Source organism: Lithobates pipiens, unplaced genomic scaffold (genome assembly GCF_037356315.1).
Source record: "Lithobates pipiens isolate NorthernLeopardFrog02 unplaced genomic scaffold, aLitPip1_a1.2 Scaffold_19, whole genome shotgun sequence".
NCBI lineage: Eukaryota > Metazoa > Chordata > Amphibia > Anura > Ranidae > Lithobates > Lithobates pipiens.
In genome coordinates, this window is record NW_027507764.1 from 244328003 (window position 1) to 244350961 (window position 22959).

At 43.5% G+C, this 22959-nt stretch overlaps 1 protein-coding gene across 5 annotated transcripts in view; it reads right to left on the reverse strand.

Annotated features, from left to right (window-relative positions):
* The window catches only part of TRIO (trio Rho guanine nucleotide exchange factor), a 751422-nt gene that overhangs the window by 526211 nt on the left and 202252 nt on the right, over positions 1-22959 (reverse strand). For all 5 annotated transcript variants that reach the window (XR_013277581.1, XM_077491869.1, XM_077491868.1 and 2 more), the window contains exons 14-16: positions 7175-7290; positions 6583-6705; positions 848-1042 (exon numbers count right to left, since the gene is read on the reverse strand). Coding sequence is in view for 4 of the 5 variants with exons in the window: in XM_077491869.1 (XP_077347995.1) it covers positions 848-1042; positions 6583-6705; positions 7175-7290 (434 nt within the window). In the remaining variant the exon portion in view is untranslated. The remainder of the gene's footprint in view (positions 1-847; positions 1043-6582; positions 6706-7174; positions 7291-22959) is intronic.

The window sequence follows — 22959 nt, forward strand, 5'->3', positions numbered from 1 at the left end:
CTCCCCACACTCCCGCCAACAAAGTGGGGAGGACTGAGGAGAAAACCTATGTAAAACAACCGGTGTGTACTGCCATCTGGTCAAAAGTTTATACGCCATTTCTGATGTCTTAGAGGATCCAGAGGAGGTATGAGCCAGGGTTAGGATTTGTAACTGCTGGGACGGAGACAGAGCCGTATGCAGTTCCCTTTCCCAGTACCGTAGGAAGGAGGGAGTACCCGTAGAAGTGAGGGACAACAATGCCTGATAAAAGTACGAAACCGGCCGCTCAATCGGGCCAGGTTCGGCAAATGCGGTTTCCACAGGTGTAAGCTCCGCCAAGGTGCGCAAGGGCTTTGGGAGCATGCCAACAAAGTTCAATAGTTGATGATGTTTCCATCGATCCATGTAGGATATGGGGGAGTCACCCATGATGGAAGAAAGAGGCAACACCCCGGATGGGCCGGTGAACTGATGTAGACATGTGTTAGTGCCCAGCCGCCACGGGTAAATCCGAGGGTCCATGTTACCCGGGGGGAAAAAAAATTGTGACCCACCAAGGGCATATTTTGGGGTCTTATATAACCATAATGATTAAATCTAAATGAAAAAACGATTTATTTATATACAGTTCATTTTGTATAATTACCCTTATTTTCTAAGCATATGCTATACTAACTGTCCTGAATATGACAAAATCACACAGATTACCAACTAGACCGTGTGTATAGATCTATATCTATATCTATATATATATATATATATATATATATATATATATATATATATATATATATATATATATATATATATATAGCTATAGATATCACAAATTTCTAGCATAAAATTTCTAAACTGCATTACTTACCGACTTGTTGGAATCTGAATAAATTCCAAGAGCTTTTTCCAGTGATGTACGATACTTCTCCATACGTAGAGAGAAATCTCGATACCTTTTATCCACAACCATGATGCATTTTTTAATTTCTGATGAATGTGCATGTCCTTTTTCACAAAAGCCATCAGCTAATTGTATTAACAATTTTACCCTCTCTCTAGTTTGCTGTAAAAAAAAAAAAAAAAGAAAAAAAAAAGAAGGAAAAAACATTTTTATTTTTTAATCCACTTGTATAATTATTACATTTGCTTTAATTATATAGGTGTTTGTCTATGTCACTATCGCTGTAAAGAAGAAAAAAAAAATTTGTGATGACCGAATTAGAATGTTGAAAATACAGAAGTCCTACTCAATTCAGACAGCAAGGAAATCAATTTCACTGGAGCTGTGGAGTTTTGCTTTCCTATTCTATTTACTACCTGAACATTGTTTACCGAAGAAAGGATTCACACAGAAAAAAAAAAGCAAAAATCATTTGAACTATGAGGTCATGCTTTGACACAGGCATAATCCCACCTTCACGCAAACAAAACTAAGGAGTGATCCATAAACCTATAAAAAGTCAGCTCTGCAAGCCTAGCCAGCGTACAACAGTGCAGATAAAGCAGGGAAGGAGAAGATTAGTGCAGAGAAGACTAACAGCATCACAAAGTCAGGGTAATACAAAAACAATTAGTGCCCACCAAGAGCTTTAGTTTGGCTAGTACTGATCTCCACTATAGTCAAAATAGTGCAACTGCCCAACGGAAAATATGTAAATATTTTGTATCAATGGACTACACAGAATAATATGAGCCTTGCATTTGGTCACTACTGTTTATTGTGCCATCTGGAAAACAAAACAAATATATTTTACAAGTATATTAAATTGTTATTAAATTTTCAGGTAACATGAACAAAACCAGGAAAATAAATCTGTGTCCCTCCAAAGTCAAGCATCAGCTTTTCTAGGATTTGACTGCACTCAAAAAGGTCAGTGAAATGTCAGATTGCATAGAGGTCATTTTACAAATGTTTTCACACGATTCACATAGCTTTAAAGTGGAAAATTTAAAATGTTAATTTACGGAAATAAAAAGGTACAAATCATGAAATCTACCAGCATCACAGTATTGCAAATGAATGGATTAAATCAGTACTATATCTGCCGACATTACATTTAGGCTAAACGTACATGGGACATTTTTACAACCTCTCCTGAATGATTTAACTTGACAGATAACAACCCAAATTTAAACTGTCCATTTTGCCACGTTTAGAAGCATTTGAAAAAAAATGTTTTTTTTTTCAAAATAGCCAAAATTTAAAAATGCCTGTAAACTAAACGTGTTTAACGCTTAAAATGCCTCTAAACTCTGTGTCTGAACTCATTTTTTTGCTATCCAAAACACAACTGCCTAGAAACAACTATAAATGATCCTGTGCACATGTACTGATAAGATAACAGAGGAGAGTTCAGGAGCAGTTGAAAAAAAAAATGTTCGTTTGGAAGCAGCAGTGTACATGAGGCCATATAGCTATGATTAAAGAGGAAGTAAACCCTAATGGGTTTACTTCCTCTTTTTTTTCCCTGCAAAGGTAAAGCATAATGGACTACTATGCATCGCATAGTAGCTCATTATGTGTCAATTACCTGACACAGGAGCCAGCGAAGTCGCCGCTGATCCCTGTAGTCCGCCGCATCCATCTTGCTGGTGGCGTCTCGCAGCTCCGACCAATGACAGCGGCGAAGCCGCGATGACGTCACTCCCGCGCATGCGCACGGGAGTCGCGTCTCGCAGCTCCGCCGCTGCCATTCGGCGAAGCCGCGATGAAGTCACTCCCGCGCATGCGCACGGGAGTCGACAAATTAGGCAAATCCATTCTTGGACTTGCCGCATTTAGTGCGCCTGCGCGCCGCTGTCTACGGCGCATGCGCCGTAGACAGCGGTGCCCATTTTCGGGCAAATATCTCCTAAACCATATAGGTTTAGGAGATATTGCTTGGACCTACAGGTAAGCCTTAATCTAGGCTTACCTGTAGGTCAAAGTGGTTTGAAGGGGTTTACTTCCTCTTTAAAATGGAAGTAAACCCTTCCAAACAACTTTGACCTACAGGTAAGCCTAGATTAAGGCTTACCTGTAGGTCCAAGTAATATCTCCTAAACCTATATGGTTTAGGAGATATTTGCCCGAAAATGGGCACCGCTGTCTACGGCGCATGCGCCGTAGACAGCGGCGCGCAGGCGCACTAAATGCGGCAAGTCCAAGAATGGATTTGCCAAATTTGTCTACTCCCGTGCGCATGCGCGGGAGTGACGTCATCGCGGCTCCGGCGAATGGCAGCGTCGGAGCTCCGAGACGCGACTCCCGTGCGCATGCGCGGGAGTGACGTCATCGCGGCTTCTCCGCTGTCATTCGTCGGAGCTGCGAGAGACGCCACAACCAAGATGGATGCGGCGGACTACAGGTGACAGCGGCGACTTCGCTGGCTCCTGTGTCAGGTAAGTGACACATAATGAGCTACTATGCGATGCATAGTAGTCCATTATGCTTTACCTTTGCAGGGAAAAAAAGAGGAAGTAAACCCATCAGGGTTTACTTCCTCTTTAAGTTCATTAGAATAGACCTTCTTATTCCCTTTTCTATAAAATCTAGGCACAAAAAGGAGGTAAAAAAATAAAAATACTACACTTCAACTGTGATCAACGTTAGTTTAAAATAATTTAGTGCTACACTAGATAGAACTGAAAATAATATTCTAGAATATTCAGTTATGACAAAACTAAGCTTAAGATTCTGATACAAAGCATTGCAAAAATGATTTACAAATAAAATAAATGTAATAAGGGCTTACTAAGGTTAAATAAAGCTTAATAGAGGTTAACCTCTTGACGGCGACCACACGCATATATGTGGCCGCTTGGCAGGTGGGCCTTAACCACTAAAGGACCGAGCCTCTTTTTTAGATGCGTTGTAGAAAATTACTTAGAAACCCAAACATTATACTTTTTTTTTCCTAACAACCTAGAGAACAACAATACTTTCTGTCACACCGTATTTGCGCAGCGGTGTTACAAACACACTTTTTTTGGGAAAAAATACACTTTTTTTTTAAATTACAAAAATAAGACAACAGTAAAGTTAGCGCAATTTTTTTTTTTTTTTATTTTTTTTTAATATTGTGAAAGATGTTACATTGAGTAAACTGATACCCAACATGTCGAACTTCAAAATTGCCCCCGCTCGTGAAATGGTGACTTTTACCCTTAAAAATCTCCATAGGCGACATTTAAAAAATTATTCAGGTTGCATTTTTAGAGTTGTAGAGGAAGGCTAATAGAAAAAAGCATGACAGGACCTCTTAAATATGAGATCTGGGGTCAATTTTACACGCCGTTTTGACGTCACTGCTGCCCTGCAATGCCATGAAGATAGGTGGGGGCCATCGTCTCCTCACTCATCTCCATGCCCAGCCACGGAGAGAACTGGATCACCTCCACCGCTGCCGATGGCTCTGGTAAGAGTTGGAGGGCACCAGAGTGCAGCAGGAGGGGGGGCCTCTCCTGCCGCCGATAAAAGTGATCTTGCAGCAAATACGCTGCACAGACCACTTTCATCTTGTAGCGGATCGCCGGCCAAACACAAGGATACTGGAGTTATGGCAGATAGCTGCTGCCTGCCATAAGAACGATATCCATCCTCAAAGTAAGGGTGTATATCGGCATTCGGCGGTCTGGAAGTGGTTAACGCTGAGCGGCCCACCAGGCTCCATAGAAGCAAGAAGTCATGGAAGGTTATGCAGGGGCTGTGCTGAGGCTGGGCGAATGGTGGAGATGAGTTCTAAGTTATGGGTGGAGGCGGGGTTAAGAGAAGAGCAAGGCTGGGTTTGAACTGACGGCAAAGCTGTGTTGTGTTGTGATGCTTAGGAGTGGGAGACAGACTTGGAGTCTGACACTCCCAAAAACACTGACAGAGAACTACAAAGTAGAAGTTACAAGGCTGGTGGATGTGGGCATAGAGGGAATAGCAGCCACAATCTTACAAAATGGAAATGACTGTGATTTAAATAATGTACATTCAGTTTATCGTAAAGCCTGGGGAAACAAATGGAGTATATTTGTTCAAGGTAGGAGAGCACCAGAAGCAACATAGCAAAATGTTTCTGCCTGGAGTTCAGCTTTAAGAGTGTCAGCTCTTGAGATGAGTTGTCTTGTCCATCTAGCAATGGTGGATTTAGAAACAGGCAATCACTGGTTACTTATCTTGCTCTATTTGCATAGGAGTCAAAGCAGAAGTAGCACTGGAGAAGAGAGACAAAAGCCTAAACTCAGTACAATGCATTATGAGAGCTTCTGATGCCAGTGCTAGAGGGATTCTGGCCACAGAGTTAACTTGCTGAACTTGGTGATCCGTATATCCCCATCCAGAATCCAACAGCTCTGAAATCTTAGGTTGAAGATGGCGAGGTCAAGCTCCCACTCCCCTTGGGGCAGGCTCCCGCTCCCCCCCCCCCCCCCTTGAGGCAGGCAGCGACAAGGTAATCCAGCTTCCAATTGACCACTTCTGGGGGGGAAGAAAGCACAGATTGCTGGACAGCATCTCTCTGTTCATGATGATATCAGGCTTACTTGCTTCAAGGCTGCATGATGCCTGGTGCCACCTTGGTGGCTGATACAGACCACAGTTCTCAGCAATCTGAAGGGGTTTTGGAAGTCAGTATTTAAAATAATTTCCCACTAACAGTAGGGTTTACTTAATTTAGACCCCAAATGGCAATATTGAATATTAACATAAGATCTATATCTGTTGTATATTGTGGGTAAAACAAGATTTTAACTACTACTTAATATAAAGATTTAAGATAAGTTCATCTCTTGTACAAGACACTACCAAATCCTTCAATATGTGCTAAATAGTAGATATCATCTGTTATAATATGGTTAAAATAATCAAGCCATAACGTATAAAAGCTGAATACTCGCAGAATAGGGTTGGATTATGGAAGAGGGTAAAGAGGGGGAGTAGCTCTAAAGCATTTTCAGTGTCCAATCACCTGAAAGTACCAGCCTATACAAACAGGGTATATGAATAGGGGCAGCACAGTGGTGTAGTGGTTAGCCCTCCCACCTAGCAGTAAGAAGGGTTGCTGGTTCAAATCCCAACCATGACACTACCTGCCTGGAGTTTGCATGTTCTCCCTGTGCCTGCATGGGTTTCCTGCGGTTTCCTCCCACACTCCAAAGACATGCAGGTAGGTTAATTGGCTTCTGTCCAAAATTGGCCCTAGTATATGAATGGGGACCTTGGAATGTGGGCTCCTTGAGGGTAGGGACCGATGTGAGTGTGCAATGTACAGGGATAGGAGTAGACACTCACTCAGGTTGAACTGGATGGACTGGTGTTTTTATTCAACCTTACAAACTATGAAACTAATAAAGCCTGTCCTACACTGTACGATTAAGATAACTTACTGTACTTAATTGGTTTTATACCTAGCACATGTCGTTCCTACCAGAAATTTCAAAATGACAGCTAGGACCTACTGTCTGCAGTGTCTACTATCAAATGGCAAGCTTCTAAAAAGTATTTGCAAACATTATTTAGAAACAACTTTTTTTTTAAATTACAATGAATAAGCAAGGGGAATCATACATGTGGCAAGAATAAACCATATACACAAGAGATGAAATAAGTTAACAGTGCAAAGATGCTCTTTAAAATACCTTAGCTGTGATTTGAAATTCTTCATGTTCCTTTAACAGCTCTTGAGTATGTTGAATAGTAGAACCAGTCGAAGTATGAGTGGAGAGATAGAATTCCCCATTATCCTGGATCCACTCAAGAGCCTTCAGAAAATAAAAACAAATAAAAAAACGATTGTTCTCTATTAAGGTATTTCAAGCAATGACAAAAGGTACATCATATTGGGAAGCAAATGAAATGGTAAAACGGCTAACAAGCCAAATCTTGACATACCAGTTAAAATCAACTATGTGTATTACAACAGTTAAAGCAGAGCTAAAACCACAATACTTACCTCGCCTTCAACTGTCCCACGTATCCTCTACCAGGCTTTATCCGGGTGCCAGGCTGTAGCAGTCTTCATTAGCTGGCGAATTATAAGGTCACTCCTGCACATGCGCAGTAATGCAATAATTTAGACACAAAGGAGCTTAACCTGAACTTACACTGAGATGCCAGCTCAGAGTTTATGAAAGTGGGACTTTCATTACATTTTAATACATTAGAAGGCTCTAACAAAATATAGTGCCTAGGCTCAAGCACCACTAAAAAGTAAAATTGAAAATGACTAACCTGTTTAGCACTCCTTTCAAATACAACATATTGCTGGCAATGGTCTAGTCGTCTTTTCCTAAGAGTCCAATAATGAAGTACCCGATTTTCTCTTTGAAATAATTCATTTAAGATATCTACAAAAATATGCATAATTGTAAAAGAAGCAAGAAAGAAGCAGACAAAAAATATATATATTTCCCATTTCAGCTCTCACCTGTATGACCTTATAGCATCACACTTCAAAGGGCTTATTTATTTGGTGATAACTGTCATCACTAAAGATTAAGTTTAGAACAACATACCCACACAAGTTCCCATACACACAGACACACACACATGTGAAAAAATGCTGTAAATTAAGAATCCTTTCAAAAATTGAAGTGTTAATAGTTTATTTTTATTAACAAAATGGACAGTGTATGAACAGAAGAGAAATTCAAAGCAGTGGCCTCAAAAATACAGCCAATTCCATTAAGAACTATCTTCAGCGTAAAGAACAAGGAGTCCTGGAAGTGATGGTCTGGCCCCCACATCTTAACATAGAGACTGTCTAGGATTACATGAAAAGAAACAAATTTCAGACAGCCTACAGCCACAGAAGATTCATAGTTAGTTCTCCAAGCTGTTTAAAACAACCTTCCTGCTAAGTTTCTTCAAAAACGCTATGCAGGTGTACCTAGAAAGAACTGATGCGGTCTCATGTTCATTTAATTTCCATTTTAATTGCGCAAAAAAAAAAAAAAAAAAAACACTTCTATTTCTGAAAACATTCTTAAAGGTCAACTTCACTATTTACTTTCCTAAATCCCAGCTCCCCTATGTACAGGGGCTTGAAAAACTAATCATACTCCTTGAAATTTTCCACATTTTGCCAGGTTACAACCAAAAAATGTAATTGTATTTTATTGGGATTTTATGTGAATTGTTAAGTGGGAGAAAAATTATAAATGGTTTTCAAAATGGTTTACAAATAAATATATGAAAAGTGTGGCATGCATTTGTATTCATACCCCTGAGTAAAATTTAACAGAGCCAATTGCCTTCAGAAGTCACCAAATTAGTAAATAGAGTCCACCTGTGTGTAATTCAGTCTCACTATAAATAGAGCTTTTCCGTAGAGCCCTTAGAGGTTTGTTTAAGAATCTTAGTGAACAAACAGCATCATGAAGGCCAAGGAACCCACCAGACAGGTCAGGGATAAAAGTTGTGGAGAAGTTTAAAGGGTTAGGTTAGGTTATATTAAAAAAAAAAAAAAAAAAAAAAAAAAAAAAAGGGGTTGTAAAGGTTTTTACCTTTACAACATAGTTACTATGTACTATGAATATTGAAGACATGGAGGGTAGGCAAAATTTCACTAAAAGTATGTTTCTTAGTTGGAGGGTATTCCTATGTTGTACTCAAATATTTAATATATTTCCCCTCCCTTTTTCTTTTTTTATTCTCCTGCTTTCATATCGTTATATGATGAAATATGGCCTTTCGAAGTTGGTATGCAAGATAGAATTAGTATAGTGTCATGGAATGTGCGGAGCATGGGCTCTCCGGCCAAGAGGGCTCTGGTGAGATCAGCGCTGGAGGACAGGGGGCCTTGACAGTGAGCCTCCAGGAGACCCACCTGACTGACGAGACGTCCCCACTGCTCCGTAGCCGGAGATTCCAGTCCCAATATCATTCTGTATACTCAACATACTCAAGAGGGGTGAGCACTTTGATTGATCAACAGGTGTCGTTTGCTTGTTATGAGACCTGCATAGATGAGATGGGTCGCTACATTTTTTTATATTGCGCTATTGAAAACAGCCCATATGTGATAGCAAATATTTATGTTCCACCTCCATTTAAACTAGAGACTCTTTATGAATTAACAGCATTTATGTCTGATAAAGCAGGAGTCCCAGTGATAGCGGTAGGTGACTTCAACGAAGTTCTGGACAGGTCTATGGACAGATACCCAATAGTAAAACATTCAGTGTTTACAGAACAGGGTAGATTAGCGCAGTTTATACAGGAGGTGGGGCTATGCGATGCATGCCGCATAAAACATCCGCTGGAGCACCAGTATTCTTGCTTTTCAAGTTCTTTTTTGACATTGTCTAGACTTGACACGGCCTTAGTAAATCCTGAAGCCCTGGCTTTAACTAAAACAGAATAACTAAAAATAGAATACGGAATTAGGGGGATATCAGACCACTCCCCCCTGACAGTGACAGTTATAAAAATGATTTAGTTACCTCAGATTTTATATTTTCTACACAATGCACCAATATGGGTAGGCCTCAAGTGGTTCAGGAAGATAGAATCCTTATTTAGAGACTTAATATGGGAAAAGGCCAACCTAGGGTGTGTTTGCAAACATTGTAGCTCCCACGGGAGGATGGGGGGCTGGCGATCCCTCACCCCAGATTGTATTTTTTGGCTTCTCAAATGCAGCCTATATTGGGGGGGGGGGGGGGGCTTTGAAGGGGGTTGTCCTAGTGAGAGGTTGATATTGGCAGGTTGTCCACATAATACCCTAGTTGAGGCCTTGGAGGCAAATTAATTTGCTGTATGCGGCCCAACGATTAATTATTAAACTATGGCGAACAATGAGAACCCTTCTGGGATACCAGGGGGTATCAGAGATGGCTCCCCTGTGGGACAACAAGAATCTGGCCGAGTTAGCTAAAGTGGAAAGATCTAGGGAATGGGTGTCCCAAGGGATTACCCGAGTAAAGCAGCTATTTGAAAGTGATGTTATGAAATAATTTTCTGATTTGAAACAAGAATTTAACCTATCAAATGGCTCATTTTATAAATATCTTCAGTTCAGACAAGCAATCCTGACGCAATTTGGATCCCAGAGGGTCCAGTGGACCCAAATCCCGATCCTTACGCATATATTGTCCCTGGCACCAACCAATGGAGCAATATCTAGATTATATGCAATGGGGAGCTGCGCTGAAAAAAATGAAAGTTTTTCTGTATCTAAAAAAAACTTGAAAACCCAAAACAAATAACCTTAATATTTTGTACTACTTTCCACATGTGTTCATACGGGTGAATATATGAATAAACTGAATACCAATGAATACCAGACTTGGAGACATGGTATTGGACCATGGTGGTACAATAAAGAACGGGGCAAGCTGGGATCAGGAAGTGGGGCCACTGTTAAATACGGAATGGGATTTGATCCTTAAACAGAGTACACGTGTCTCAATTTCCCCTTCTCAGAGTATCACATCCTTACTTTTTTTATTGTGTATATTATACTCCCAAGAAAATGTTTAAAATGGGACTGCGAGCAAATGATCAGTGTCTTAGATGCGGATCAACAGGCGATTTTATCCATATGTTTTGGAGGTGTCCGAAGCTGTTTAGATACTGGAAGACTATAATGGATGAGATAAATAGGACCTTTGAGATCGCCTTGGATGCAAGGATCAGGATTTGCCTTCTGGGCCTTCTCAAAGGATGTAGTATCCCAAAAACAAAACAAAAAAAAAACCTAGAACCAGTTTTAAGGTGCTTATTCCTTGCAAGGAAGCTGATTGCACAACATTGGCAAGAGCGTCTACCTCCGTCACTCGAGATGTGGCTGACTGAGGTAAACTTAGTAATAGGCAATGAGAGAGACTTCTATACAAAGCAAGGAAACCTCAGAAAGTTTAAAAGACTGTGGGGGCCCTGGCTGGAAAGAATGGGGATCCCCCATAAAATATACAGGCAGTGACAGACATGTCTACAATGGCTGAATGAGCTCCCTCAGTTTTGAATTTCCCCTGTTTCTTTTTTTTTCTTTTTCCTTTTCCTCTTGTATTTTGTACTTTGTCTATATTCTTCTTCCCTTTTTTTTTTTTTTTTTTTTTCGTTCGACACCCCAGGCCACCAAATTGAGGTTGCAAAGGGGTGTGTGATAAGTAAGGGGAGGGGTTGGGGGGGTAGGAAGTAATGTGAAGGAACTGGGATGCATAATATATATAATATATTGGATCTAACAGTTTAAAATTATTTTGTCAATACTGTAAAGTGTGTTAAGCAATAGTTATGATTTTTATTATGTGATAACAATGGAAATGGATAAAAATAAAATAGGGGGGGAAAAAATGAAAACCTACCAAGACATGGCAGCCCACCTAAACTGACAGGCCGGGCAAGGAGAGCATAAAAATAGAAGCAGCCAAGAGGCCGATGGTAACTCTGGAGGAACTGCAGAGATACACCGCTCAGGGGGGAGGAATCTGTCCACAGAACAACTATTAGTCATGCACTCCACAGATCTGACCTTTATGGAAGTGTGGCAAGAAGAAAGTAATTTTTTAAAGAAAGCCATAAGAAGACGTGTTTGCAGCTTGCGAGAAGCCATGAGGAGACACAATAAACATGAAGAAGGTACTCTCGTTAGATGAAAGCAAAATGGAACTTTTTTGGCCTAAAAGCTAAATTCTACTCGTCGCAGAAAGCGAACACTGCACATCACCGTCAACATACCCCCCCCCCCCACAGTGAAACATGGTGGTGGTAGCATCATGCTGTGGGGATGCTTTTTTTTCATCAGAAGGGACAGGGAAGCTGGTCAGAGTTGATGGGAAGATGGATGGAGCCAAATACAGGGCAATCTTAGAAGAAAACCTGTTGGTGTCTGTAAAAGACTTGAGACTGGGGTGTAGGTTCACCTTCCAGCAGGACAACGACCCTAAACATACAGCCAGAGCTACAATGGAATGGTTTAGATCAATGCATATTCACATTTTAAAAAGGCCCAGTCAAAGCCCAGACCTAAATTCAATTGAGAATCTGTGGCAAGACTTGAAAATTGCTGTTCACAGATGCTCCATCCAATTTGACAGAGCTTGAGGGATTTTGCAAACAATGGGCAAAAAATTCACTCTCGATGTGCTCAGCTGGTAGACCTATACCCAAAAAGACTTGCAGCTGTAATTGCAGCGAAAGGTGGTTCTACAAAGTATTGTCTCAGAGGGGCTGAATACAAATGCACGCCACACTTTTCAGATATTTGTAAAAAATGTGAAAACTATTTATTATTTTCCTTCTACTTTGTGTTGGTCTATCACATAAAATAAATTTATGTTTTTGGTTGTAACATAACAAAATGTGGAAAATTTCAAGGACTATGAATTCTTTTGCAAGGCACTATACACCAACCTACCATCAATGTACCCCTGTTGCAGAATAAAAAAACTAGCTCTCTTTGATATTAAGAAAAGGGCCTTCTTAGCCATTAATGACAAAACCCGGGTGCCAGGTCGCATTGGCGACTAGAAATAGCGACCTCACGCCTGGGGCAGCACAGCTGGTGGTATCCTGTCTCTGTGGACCCCCCCAGCGTGATCGCGTCGGGCCGTTCCGCCGGCGGCCGAAAATTTAGGCCGCGGCTTTGAGGCCTTCTGCGGTCCTATGATTCCTTATGGAATCTGGCGCCCTCTTGTGGTCACCGTTGGTATGACAAACCAGCAATGCTAATGAAGCTTCCTCTGCCTGTTTTATATTACCTGCCTCTTCCCTTTATTTAGAACCCCCTAAACATTATATATATTTTTTATTCTAACACCCTAGAGAATAAAATGGTGGTTGTTGCAATACTGTCTGTCACACCGTATTTGTGCAGCGGACTTACAAGCGCACTTTTGTTGGGAAAAATAATTTACTTAATAAAAAAATAAGACAACAGTAAAGTTAGCCCAATTATTTTTTATATTGTGAAAGATAATGTTACGCCGAGTAAATTGATACCCAACATGTCACGCTTCAAAATTACGCCCGCTCATGGAATGGCTACAAATTTTACCCTTTTAAAATCTCCATAGGTGACGTTTAAAAAATCTTCCCCTCACTCCTCTCGATGTCGGGACAGGTCCAGATCGCCGTTAAGGACCTGGCTCCTAACTTTTTTAGCTGGCTCCTAGATTCCAAGTAAATTTGTCAAGCCCTGCATTAATGTAATTCTTAGAAAGCTTCATCACATCCTAAAATTTGATGTAGCACAGAGAAACCAGTAAGACACAGGAAGGAGTTTACAAACTGATCTCATTAGCACACACCCTTCACCCATAAACTGTTTTCACAGCATCCCCAGGCATCTCTTCACGTGCGCATTTGTCTGGCTTCCACGGCGTCCCTTCAGTCAGGCTCAGGCCGCATCATAAACTCCCTGGGGTTGCATGCAGCCCATGGAACACCCCTGTTGTAGTAACAAGGGCCTGGCTTATTGGATACAGAGTGATTGGATAAATGGTGTGTTCTCCTATTATCTAGTTTTGGTAACGCTAAAGAAGATTGTATAGAGATTGTAAAACCAGATTGTAAAGTGTATGGCCACATTTATACAGCTAAAATTATCTAATCGTTCTTTCAGGGTCATCAATTGTGAACGGCACACCAAACACAGAAACAAACACATTTTGCCACATGAAAAAACAAATGACAAAACAGAAGTAAAAAACGTGCAACTCGCACCACGGCAAAATGTTTTATCAGCTACTTTCCCTAGTGTAGCACGGCCCATTAAAGTCAATGGGTTGCCCCCATTTATGTCACTAGAAAAACAAGCCAAAAAACAGTCTCTCCCACTATTCTAGGTGTGAAGGGGGCCTGAAAGTGAAATTGGTGTGTTTACACGAGAACAACGAGGCTCCATTCACCCGTGTGTGCTAAACATGGCAAACCATACAGAAAATGCGTGCTTTGCCATGCTTTTCAGAAATACGCTGTAAATGTGCATTGCGCTTGTGTTGTCATTACATGTTAAAAGGCACCCCAAGTGAGACAAACGCACCAGGCTCAGTTCCAAAAAAAAAGTTCCGGAGCTTCTCTGTGGTGACTGCCACACATAGGGCAGCCCATTCCAAAGAATCAGCTGCCCTATGCGTGACGAGTGAAATCTCTGCAAAACACGCAAAACAAAAGGCATGCAGTAATGTGAGTTTTGCTACATGTGAAAAAGGCCTGACTACTGAGTGTCTTCAGCCGCTACATACTATGAAATTTTAAGATGGCCATAGACTGGGCAATCTGTACAATTTTCTTACGATTTACTATAACTATGGAATAAGAGGACCAACCTGATTAATCCATTTTTTTCTATCAAATCAGACAGGCCCTTGAACTACATAGCTGATTGGACAACTAAAGAACATTGTACCATCAGATTGTATTGGAAGTGGGTGGAAGTACTGTAAGGAGGGAGGTGTGGTCCAGAGTGCTCTTTTGTGATGCAACAAGTAAAGGCTTCTGGGAGATAGCCTACAGAAAGTGAATGCTGAGAGACGATCTATAGGAAGTGATGGAATATGAAAAATTTTAAAAATTCAAATAAGCTGACAAGATTTTAAACTTCCTGTGGATAAGGAAAGTGAAAGAAAAGCACGTTGGGATGACTTGGTCAGAAAAGGCATTGGAAAAAACTTCCATTTATTATGAAAATTGAAATTCTGAATGAAAAGGTGAACTTATCCTTTAACCCCTTCCCGCCGAGCGTACGCAGATGTGCGTACTCGGCTTCCGGGGGTTATACCGGGATGATGCCCGCACCTGCAGGCATCATCCGGGGCCTTTTTTTTCAGCGGGTGTATGGCTTTCCAGCCATAACAATCGAAGCGGCTAAAAGCCGCTCGGCTGTTATGCCGGAGGAGCGGGAGGGGACGTCCCCCCTCCCGCCGCTGTTACCGGTGCTCCCGCTCGATCGTGAGCACCGATTCACGCTGCGATGCCTCCGACTGCTGGGGAGGAACTGGAATGAAGCCGTAATCGGCTTCGTTCCAGTATCCTAATAGTAAACACAGAAGCAACGTCATGACGTCACTTCCCGTTTACTCGGCTGCCAATGGCGCCGGTTTAAAAAAAATATACGGTATTCAGAATCGCCGTTTTCGGCGATCAGAATACATTGAAGTGTAAAGGAGGTGTGGGGGGGTCTGTTAGACCCCGATCCCTCCATAAAGAGTACCTGGCACCACCTATTACTTTCACAAGGGATGTTTACATACCTTGTGACAGCAATAAATGTGATCAAATTTATTTATTTTTTTTAAAAACTATTTATTAATTTTCAAATAAATAAAATAGAAAAAAAAATTTTTAAAGCGCCCGACGTCCCCGCGAAGCAAAGAAAACGCATACGGAAGTCGCGCCCGCATATGTAAACTGTGTTCAAATCACACATGTGAGGTATCGCCGTGATCGTCAGAGCGAGAGCAATAATTCTAGCTCTAGACCTCCTCTGCAACGCTAACCTGGTAACCGTAAAAAAAAATTTAAAGTGTCACCTATTGAGATTTTTAGGTACCGTACTTTGTCGTCAATCCACGAGTGCGTGCAATTATAAAGTGTGACATGTTTGGTATCTATTTACTCGGCGTAACATTATCTTTCACATTATGCAAAAAAAATGGGCTAATTTTACTGTTTCGTTTTTTTTTTAAATTCATGAAAGTGTCCCTTTTCCCAAAAAGTTGCGTTTAAAACACCGCTGCGCAAATACCGTGCAACATAAAATATTGCAATAATCGCCATTTTATTCTCTAGAGTCTCTGCTAAAAAATGTATATAATGTTTGGGGGTTCCAAGTATTTTCTAGCAAAAAATATGGATTTTAACTTGTAAACACCATATGCCAAAAATAGGCTTAGTCATGAAAGGGTTAATTTGCATTATATTTTTACACCTGCCTAATATGTTTGCATGGTTATATATTTATTTCTACCCTGGCAGAAATCATGACAATTTTGCCATTTCTATTGAAAATATGACAGATTATGCAAAAAAAAAAAAAAAAACTGTCTTATTTAACCAATTTAGGACCGGGCCTCCTTTTTAGATGTGTTATTTACAAGTTGAAACATTTTTTTTTTTTTACTAGAAAATTACTTAGAACCCCTAAACAGCATACATTTTTTAGAGAATAAAATGGCGGTCATTGCAATACTTTGTCACACCGTATTTGCATAGCGGTCTTACAAGCACACTTTTTTTTGGAAAAAATAAATTTTTTGAATTAAAAAATGACAACAGTAGAGTTAGTCCATTTTTTTTTATATTGTGAAAGATAATGTTACGTCGAGTAAATTGATACCAAACATGTCACGATTCAAAATTGCGCCCGCCCGTGGAATGGAGACAAACTTTTAACCTTAAAAATCTCCATAGGCAACGTTTAAAAAACTTCTACAGGTTGCATATTTTAAAGGAGGTCTAGGGCTAGAATTGTTGCTCTCCCTCTACCGATTGCGGCGATACCTCATGTGTGGTTTGAACACCATTTTCATATGTGGGGCTACTCACACAAGTCCGCTTCTGCGCGCGAGCTCGGCAGGACGGGGATCGTTTAAAAATAGGATTTTTGTACTCACCGTAAAATGCTTTTCTCTCAAGTTCATTGACAGACACAGCTCCTTTAAATCTTGACCGTAGGGTTATCCTTAGGGTCACCTTCAGGAGAGGACTAAACATGTAACACGTGTATAAACCGCAGAACTGCATAGTTCCACCCAGGGGGCGGTCCCTCTGGCTATAACCCCTCAGCCTGCTTCCTGCAGCTCAGTACGTCAACAAGCTGTACAACGTAAAAAATATTAGAGGTGGGTGCTGTCTGTCAATGAACTTCAGAGAAAAGGATGTTACGGTGAGTACAAAAAACAATTTTCTCTTTCGTTCATTGACGGACACAGCTCCTTTAACTCTTGATCGTAGGGACGTCCCCAAGCAGTGTCAAAACGAGGGGTGGAAACATAACTTCACCCACAACCAGAGGCACGCCTCAACGGAGGAGTTGCCATCTGAAACGACTGCATCAGAACTTGCGGCCAACGCATGTATCAAAGAATGCGTTCACAACAAAACTAACTTTCTCTAAAAATAAATAAGTGTAAATTGCAACTTTTACACAGCCGCCTGCAAAACTTTGCAGCCAAGGCAAGTATCCGAGGATGCGCTTACATCAATTTTGTAGAATTTCGTAAAAGCGTGGACAACCAAGTCGCTGCCTTACACACTTGGGAAACATACACTTGACGTTGGAAAGCCCAGGAGGTCCCACTTGCCCTGGTGGAATGGGTCATGACAGGGAAGGGGGGCACCTGCCCCTTCAGGGCGTAAGCCTGGACCACGATCTGTCTGATCCACGGGAAATGGTGGTCGACGAAAGGGCCAGACCTTTCTTCGGACCAGTCACCGACATTGTCTGACTTCCTGAAGGAAGTCATAGCAGACAGATATACCCTTAGAGCCTGGACCACATCCAGGGAGTGTGGGGCAACTTCCTTTGGATGTGTCGGCTTAGGACAAAGGGATGTAACACAATGTCCTTATTGAGATGAAAAGCCAAAACCTCTTTTGGAAGAAAAGAGGGCTGCGGAAGAAGCACCGCCTTATCCTTGTGGATAACCAGATAGGGTGACTTGCAAGACAATGCTGCCAACTCAGAAACCCTCCTGACAGATATAATGGCCACTAAAAACACAACTTTCTGGGAAAGACTCAACAAGAGAATTTCCCTGATGTTCTCAAATTATGGTTTCTGAAGCGCTGATAGCACCAGGTTCAGATCCCACAGAGGTAGAGATGGTCGAACCGGAGGGACTACATGCCGAACCCCTTGCACAAAGGTGTTTACCAGTGAGTGAGGCCAGGGGGTGTTGGAAAGACAGCCAAGGCTGATATCTGTCCCTTGATAGTGCTTAAGGCAAGTGTCTGATCCACTCCTGTAAATGGAATAGGTGTTCGGATGCCATTCCCCATCTCCTCGCATATGGAGATATAGGCCTTCCACGTACGATGGTAAATGTTCCGAGAAGATGATTTCCGTGCTCTCAGCATAGTGGAAATTACAGAGTCCGACAGACATCGGTCCTTTCGCACCTGGCTTTCAATAGCCATGCCGTTAAAACCAGCGATGGTAAAGCAGGATGGAGAATCGGACCTTGCGATAGGAGGTCTTCTCGCATCGGCAATTGCCAAGGAGCATCCGCCACTAGGCGTACCGGGGCCAATCTGGGGCAATCAGTATCACTGGAATCCCCTTGTCCTCTAATCTGCGAAGCAGACGTGGTAACAGTTTGAGCAGAGGGAAGGCATAAATCAACCAGTACTGCTCCCATGGAGCCACAAACCCATCTGACGCATCTGCCCAGGGGTCTCATCCTGGACAAGAACCTCTGCACCTTTCGATTGAGCCGAGAGGCCAAGAGATCCACCCCACCACAGGCAAAGAAGCCTGAACACCTCCGGATGCAATGACCATTCTCCTGGGTCCAGCATCTGGTGACTTAGGTAATCTGCCTGACAGTTATCTATGCCCGAGATGTATATGGCCGACAGGGGCGGCTCATGTCGCTCTGCCCACCGGAGGATGTGAGTGGTCTCTCGTGCCACGGCCGAGCTCCTCCTTCCTCCTTGATGATTGACATATGCCAATGCTGCGGTGTCTGACTGGATCCTGATCAGACACCCTTGTAGCCTCATTGACCATGTGGAGAGACATAGCCTGATCGCTTGAAGCTCGAGCACATTGATCGGTAACTGGGATTCCTTCCATGACCAGAGGCCCTGAGTCGACTGTACGCCCAGCACTTTACCCCAGCTTTACCCCAGCTGGTCAGGCTAGCATCAAATTGAGAGGTAGGAAAGATTTCCCGGACCGAAGAGCCGGAGACCTCAGCCACCAGAAAAGAGAGTCCCTGACCAACTGGCTCACCCAAATATGCCGATCCAGAGATAACGGAGATTTGTCCCATTTGGACAGTATGTCCCTCTGCAAGACTCTGGTGTGAAATTGGGCATACAGTATACCTCGAAGGAGGCCACCATGAGGCCCAGAACTCACATGCAGAAATGCAGCAGTGACCACCTGTGGTTTATCAACAACTTCACCGTGGCTCGGAGAATCTGCAGTTTGTCTGAAGGGAGAAACACTCTCGCTTCCACGGAGTCCAGCAGTAAGCCTAGGTACTCCAGGAGCAGAGTCAGCACTAGCACCAACTTCTTGAGGTTCAACACCCACCCAAATGCCTGTAGAATTTGCATGGTGATCGCCACATACTCTATTAATTCTGAGGCGGAAGCTGCCCTCAAAAGGAGGTCATCTAGGTAACCCACGATTGCGATCCCGCATTGTCGCAACAACGCCAAAATTGAAGCCAAGACTTTGGTAAAGACGTGGGGTGCTGATCCCAGATCAAAGGGGAGAGCCACAAGCTGGTAGCGCTCTTACCCCACTGCAAACCGCAGAAACCTCTGATGCCTGAGACATGTGGGTGTATATGCAGGTACGCGTCCTGGATATCCAGAGATGCCAGGGAGTCCCCCTGATGGAGTGCAGTGACTACGGAGCCAATTGATTCCATTCTGTACTTTCACAAAGCAACTGAGGGCTTTTAGGTCCAGAATTGGATGTACCCCTTCCTTTTTGGAGACTACAGATTGGAGTAGAATGCCTGAAAACTTTCCAGCTTTGGACCAGGTACTATCAACCCACGACTGAGCAGGTCCCTTACTGCCCCAAACAGGGAGGGAAGAAATCTGTTTGGTGGCCAAGAGAAGAACTATCTTGCAGCCCAATGAAATCAGTTTGCAGCCCCCATGGTCGGACAGCCGAGAGGTCCACCGAGGTGCAAACTCACGAAGGAGACACCTCACCCATGTGCTGGGCAGGGCAAACCTTCATGCAGTAGTACTTTTGCTCACAGGCTTGTGAGACCATGGACACTTTTGCCCCTCAGCAGTCACCCTGTCAGACTGGGAGCGCTTGCCTGACGTTGCGGGCGGACGAAAAAGCCTCTTTTGAGCGGTAATGGAGGGCCCTTGCCTGCGGCGTGGCTCCTTATCCTTCTTGGACTGTGGGAGCAACGCGCTTTTCCCACCTGTGACATTCTTAATAATGTCATCCAGTGAAGCTCCAAATAGCCATTCACCAAGGAAGGGAAAATCTGGCAGAGCTTTTTTGGATGCCTGGTCCGCAGACCAGCATTTCAGCCAGATCAGGCGCCCTAGCACCACTGCCGATACCGATGGTTTGGAGAGCAGTGGGAGTGTATCCAGGGTCACATCACAGACATACTTAAGGCCATGCACCAGCTGGTCTGCTAGTTTGATGCAGACTGGAGGAGACTGTTGCTTCTCCAATTCACTTTGCAATAGTTTTGCCCACTCAGTAAGGGTCTGCGACACCAATGCCATGGCCAATACAGGTCATAGTGCTGACCCCACTACCATAAACAAGGACCGGGCCACTGCCTCGGCTCTCCTGACATAAGGGTCCTTAAATGCAGGAGCCCCTTCTACCGGAATCATGGTTACTTTATTTAACCTGGACACGGGGGGGGGCTTGGTCAATGACCGGGGAAGCCGACCATTTTTTTTAAGGAGGCTCTCTTTAAAGGGGTAACGCACCGCCATTGTTTTTGGAACTGAAAAGGTGCGCTGCGGGCTTCCCCATTCCTTGTATATTAACTTTAAAAATAAGTCATATACGGAAACACCTTAAGTGTACGGGCCAGTTTATGGTACCCAAAGAGGGCCTACACCTCAGCAGAGGATCCTGCTGCATCCTGTATTTTCAGGGTATCCAGCACAGCGGTGATAAGTGCTTTATCTATCGCTTTTTCTTGCGTGGATTCGAACACAGAATCATCCTCACTGTCCGAACGGTCCTGGTCAGCATCCTCTGACACATCAGAACAGGGGCTACCAGTCACCACAGGGCCCGAGTCTGAATCAGAGCTCCCCCTGGAGGACGGAGGAGCAGGGGGACTTCTTTTTTTTTTTTTAACTCCCTTGCGCGCGCCACGTCTACCCTGGCAACGAACGTTTCCAGGACCGCCGACAAAGCATCCAAAGGCAATGCACTATTTGCAGATGAGCCAGTTGCAATTGCAGGGAGATCTGACGAAGAAACGCCAGCTTCTGACGCCATGCTGACCCACCCTGCCTGCCACCCTTGGGGACTTAGGACAAGGTGCTCAATCCCACCCTTCTAGCTGCCAATAGACTGAGGGGCCCCACCGCAGGAGTCACCACCCTGACCGAGTGCTGCGCCTCGCCTTCGCTGTTTCAGTCACAAGTGTCCAGGAGTAAAAAAACGCACTGTTCTGAGGCACAGGAACCAGCGCTGGGTAGAAAAACCGCACTGAGACTACAAGAAAATGTCCGCCAGCCGTTCTTGTATAGGAAAAAACACTAGGAAAATGGCTGACAGCCATGCTGCTCACAGAGATTAACAGAAAATGGCGCTAGCACATGCAGGCCCATCACACACCAGCAGAGAGAGACAGATGACAGCACATGGACACAGCCAGCGCAGCCCCCAGCTAAGGGTCAGAGCCCCCGGCCCAGGTACATACACCGCACCACAGCCCAGCCATGCAGTGTCCCGGGGGGGGGGGGGGGGAGTTAACAGGGACAGGGAGAGAGGAAAGGGAGAAGAGGGAACACAGGGACAGGGAGAGAGGAAAGGGAGAAGGGAATGCCCAGTTGCTCTCTCCTGCCGAGACAGGGAGAGCTGTACTTAGCACCTGGAGGAGCTGGAGGCATCCCATCACAGACCCACACTGAGCAGTATGGGGAGGCTGGTGGCCATGGCACACTGTGACTGTGATAAAGACATCCGTAGTCCGGTCATGTGTGCCCCGGAGCATTTATCTCACCGGCTGCCCCTGGAGCCTGAGGGGCATGTCGTGGCTGACCCAGCGCGTAGCTAGGGCCTGCTCACACTTGATGGCCAGACTGGGGAGACTACAAGGATCTATATTTATCCAGCCCATCACCCAGCCGGCTATTGATAGAAGATCACAGGATCAATATCTTGCGCAAAAGGCAAAAATCCAGAAAAAAAAATCCCCAGGACCGATGGTACCGGCAGGGAGCCTAGGTCCTTCTTCACTAGGCAGAAGAAAACTCAGCTGCAGGAAGCAGGCTGAGGGGTTATAGCCAGAGGGACCGCCCCCTGGGCAGAACTGTACAGTTCTGTTGTTTTCACATGTATTACATGTTCTGCCTAGTCCTCTCCTGAAGGTGGCGTGATAACCTTACGGTCAAGATTTAATGGAGCTGTGTCCGTCAATGAACGAAAGAGAAAAAAACTAAAATTTTGAAAAAAAAACATTTTTTTATGGCTTGTTATAATAAATATCCCGCAAAAATAAAAAAATAAAAGTTTTTCCTCCTCAGTTTAGGCAGATATGTATGCTGCATATTTTTGGTAAAAAAAATAACAAATTGCAATAAGCATATATTGATTGGTTTGCGCAAAAGCGTCTATAATAGTGTCTACAAAATAGTGGATAGTTTTATGACATTTTTATTATTTTTTCTTTTTACTAGTAATGGTGGCGATATGCGATTTTTATTGGGACTGCGACATTGTTGCAGACACTTGACACATTTTTGGGACCATTGCCTTTTATACAACGATCAGTGCTTCCTCTCTGTGTTCTAACTGTAGGGGGAGGGGACTGTCTAGGGGAGACGACAGATCGCTGTTCATACTGTGTATGAACAGACGATCAGTCTCTTCTCCCCTCAGAGAACCGGAAATTGTGTTTACAAACAGATCCCAGTTCCCAGTGTGTCAGCAGTGATCGTGGGAGCCCGGCAGTGAATATGAGTGCTGGCATCGGCTCCGGGGGCGAGCACACCCCTAGTGGCCACATGGCAAAACAACGTTACATAACACTGTTTCACCCAGCTGTGCTGTTCTGCCACAGTCAAACAGTCAAACTGCGGAGGCTAATCGGCAAGTGGTTAAGGATAGTAATCATATGAAGCCATTTATTATCACATTGTTACCTGGTTTCTTTTTAGCCCTGTAAGGC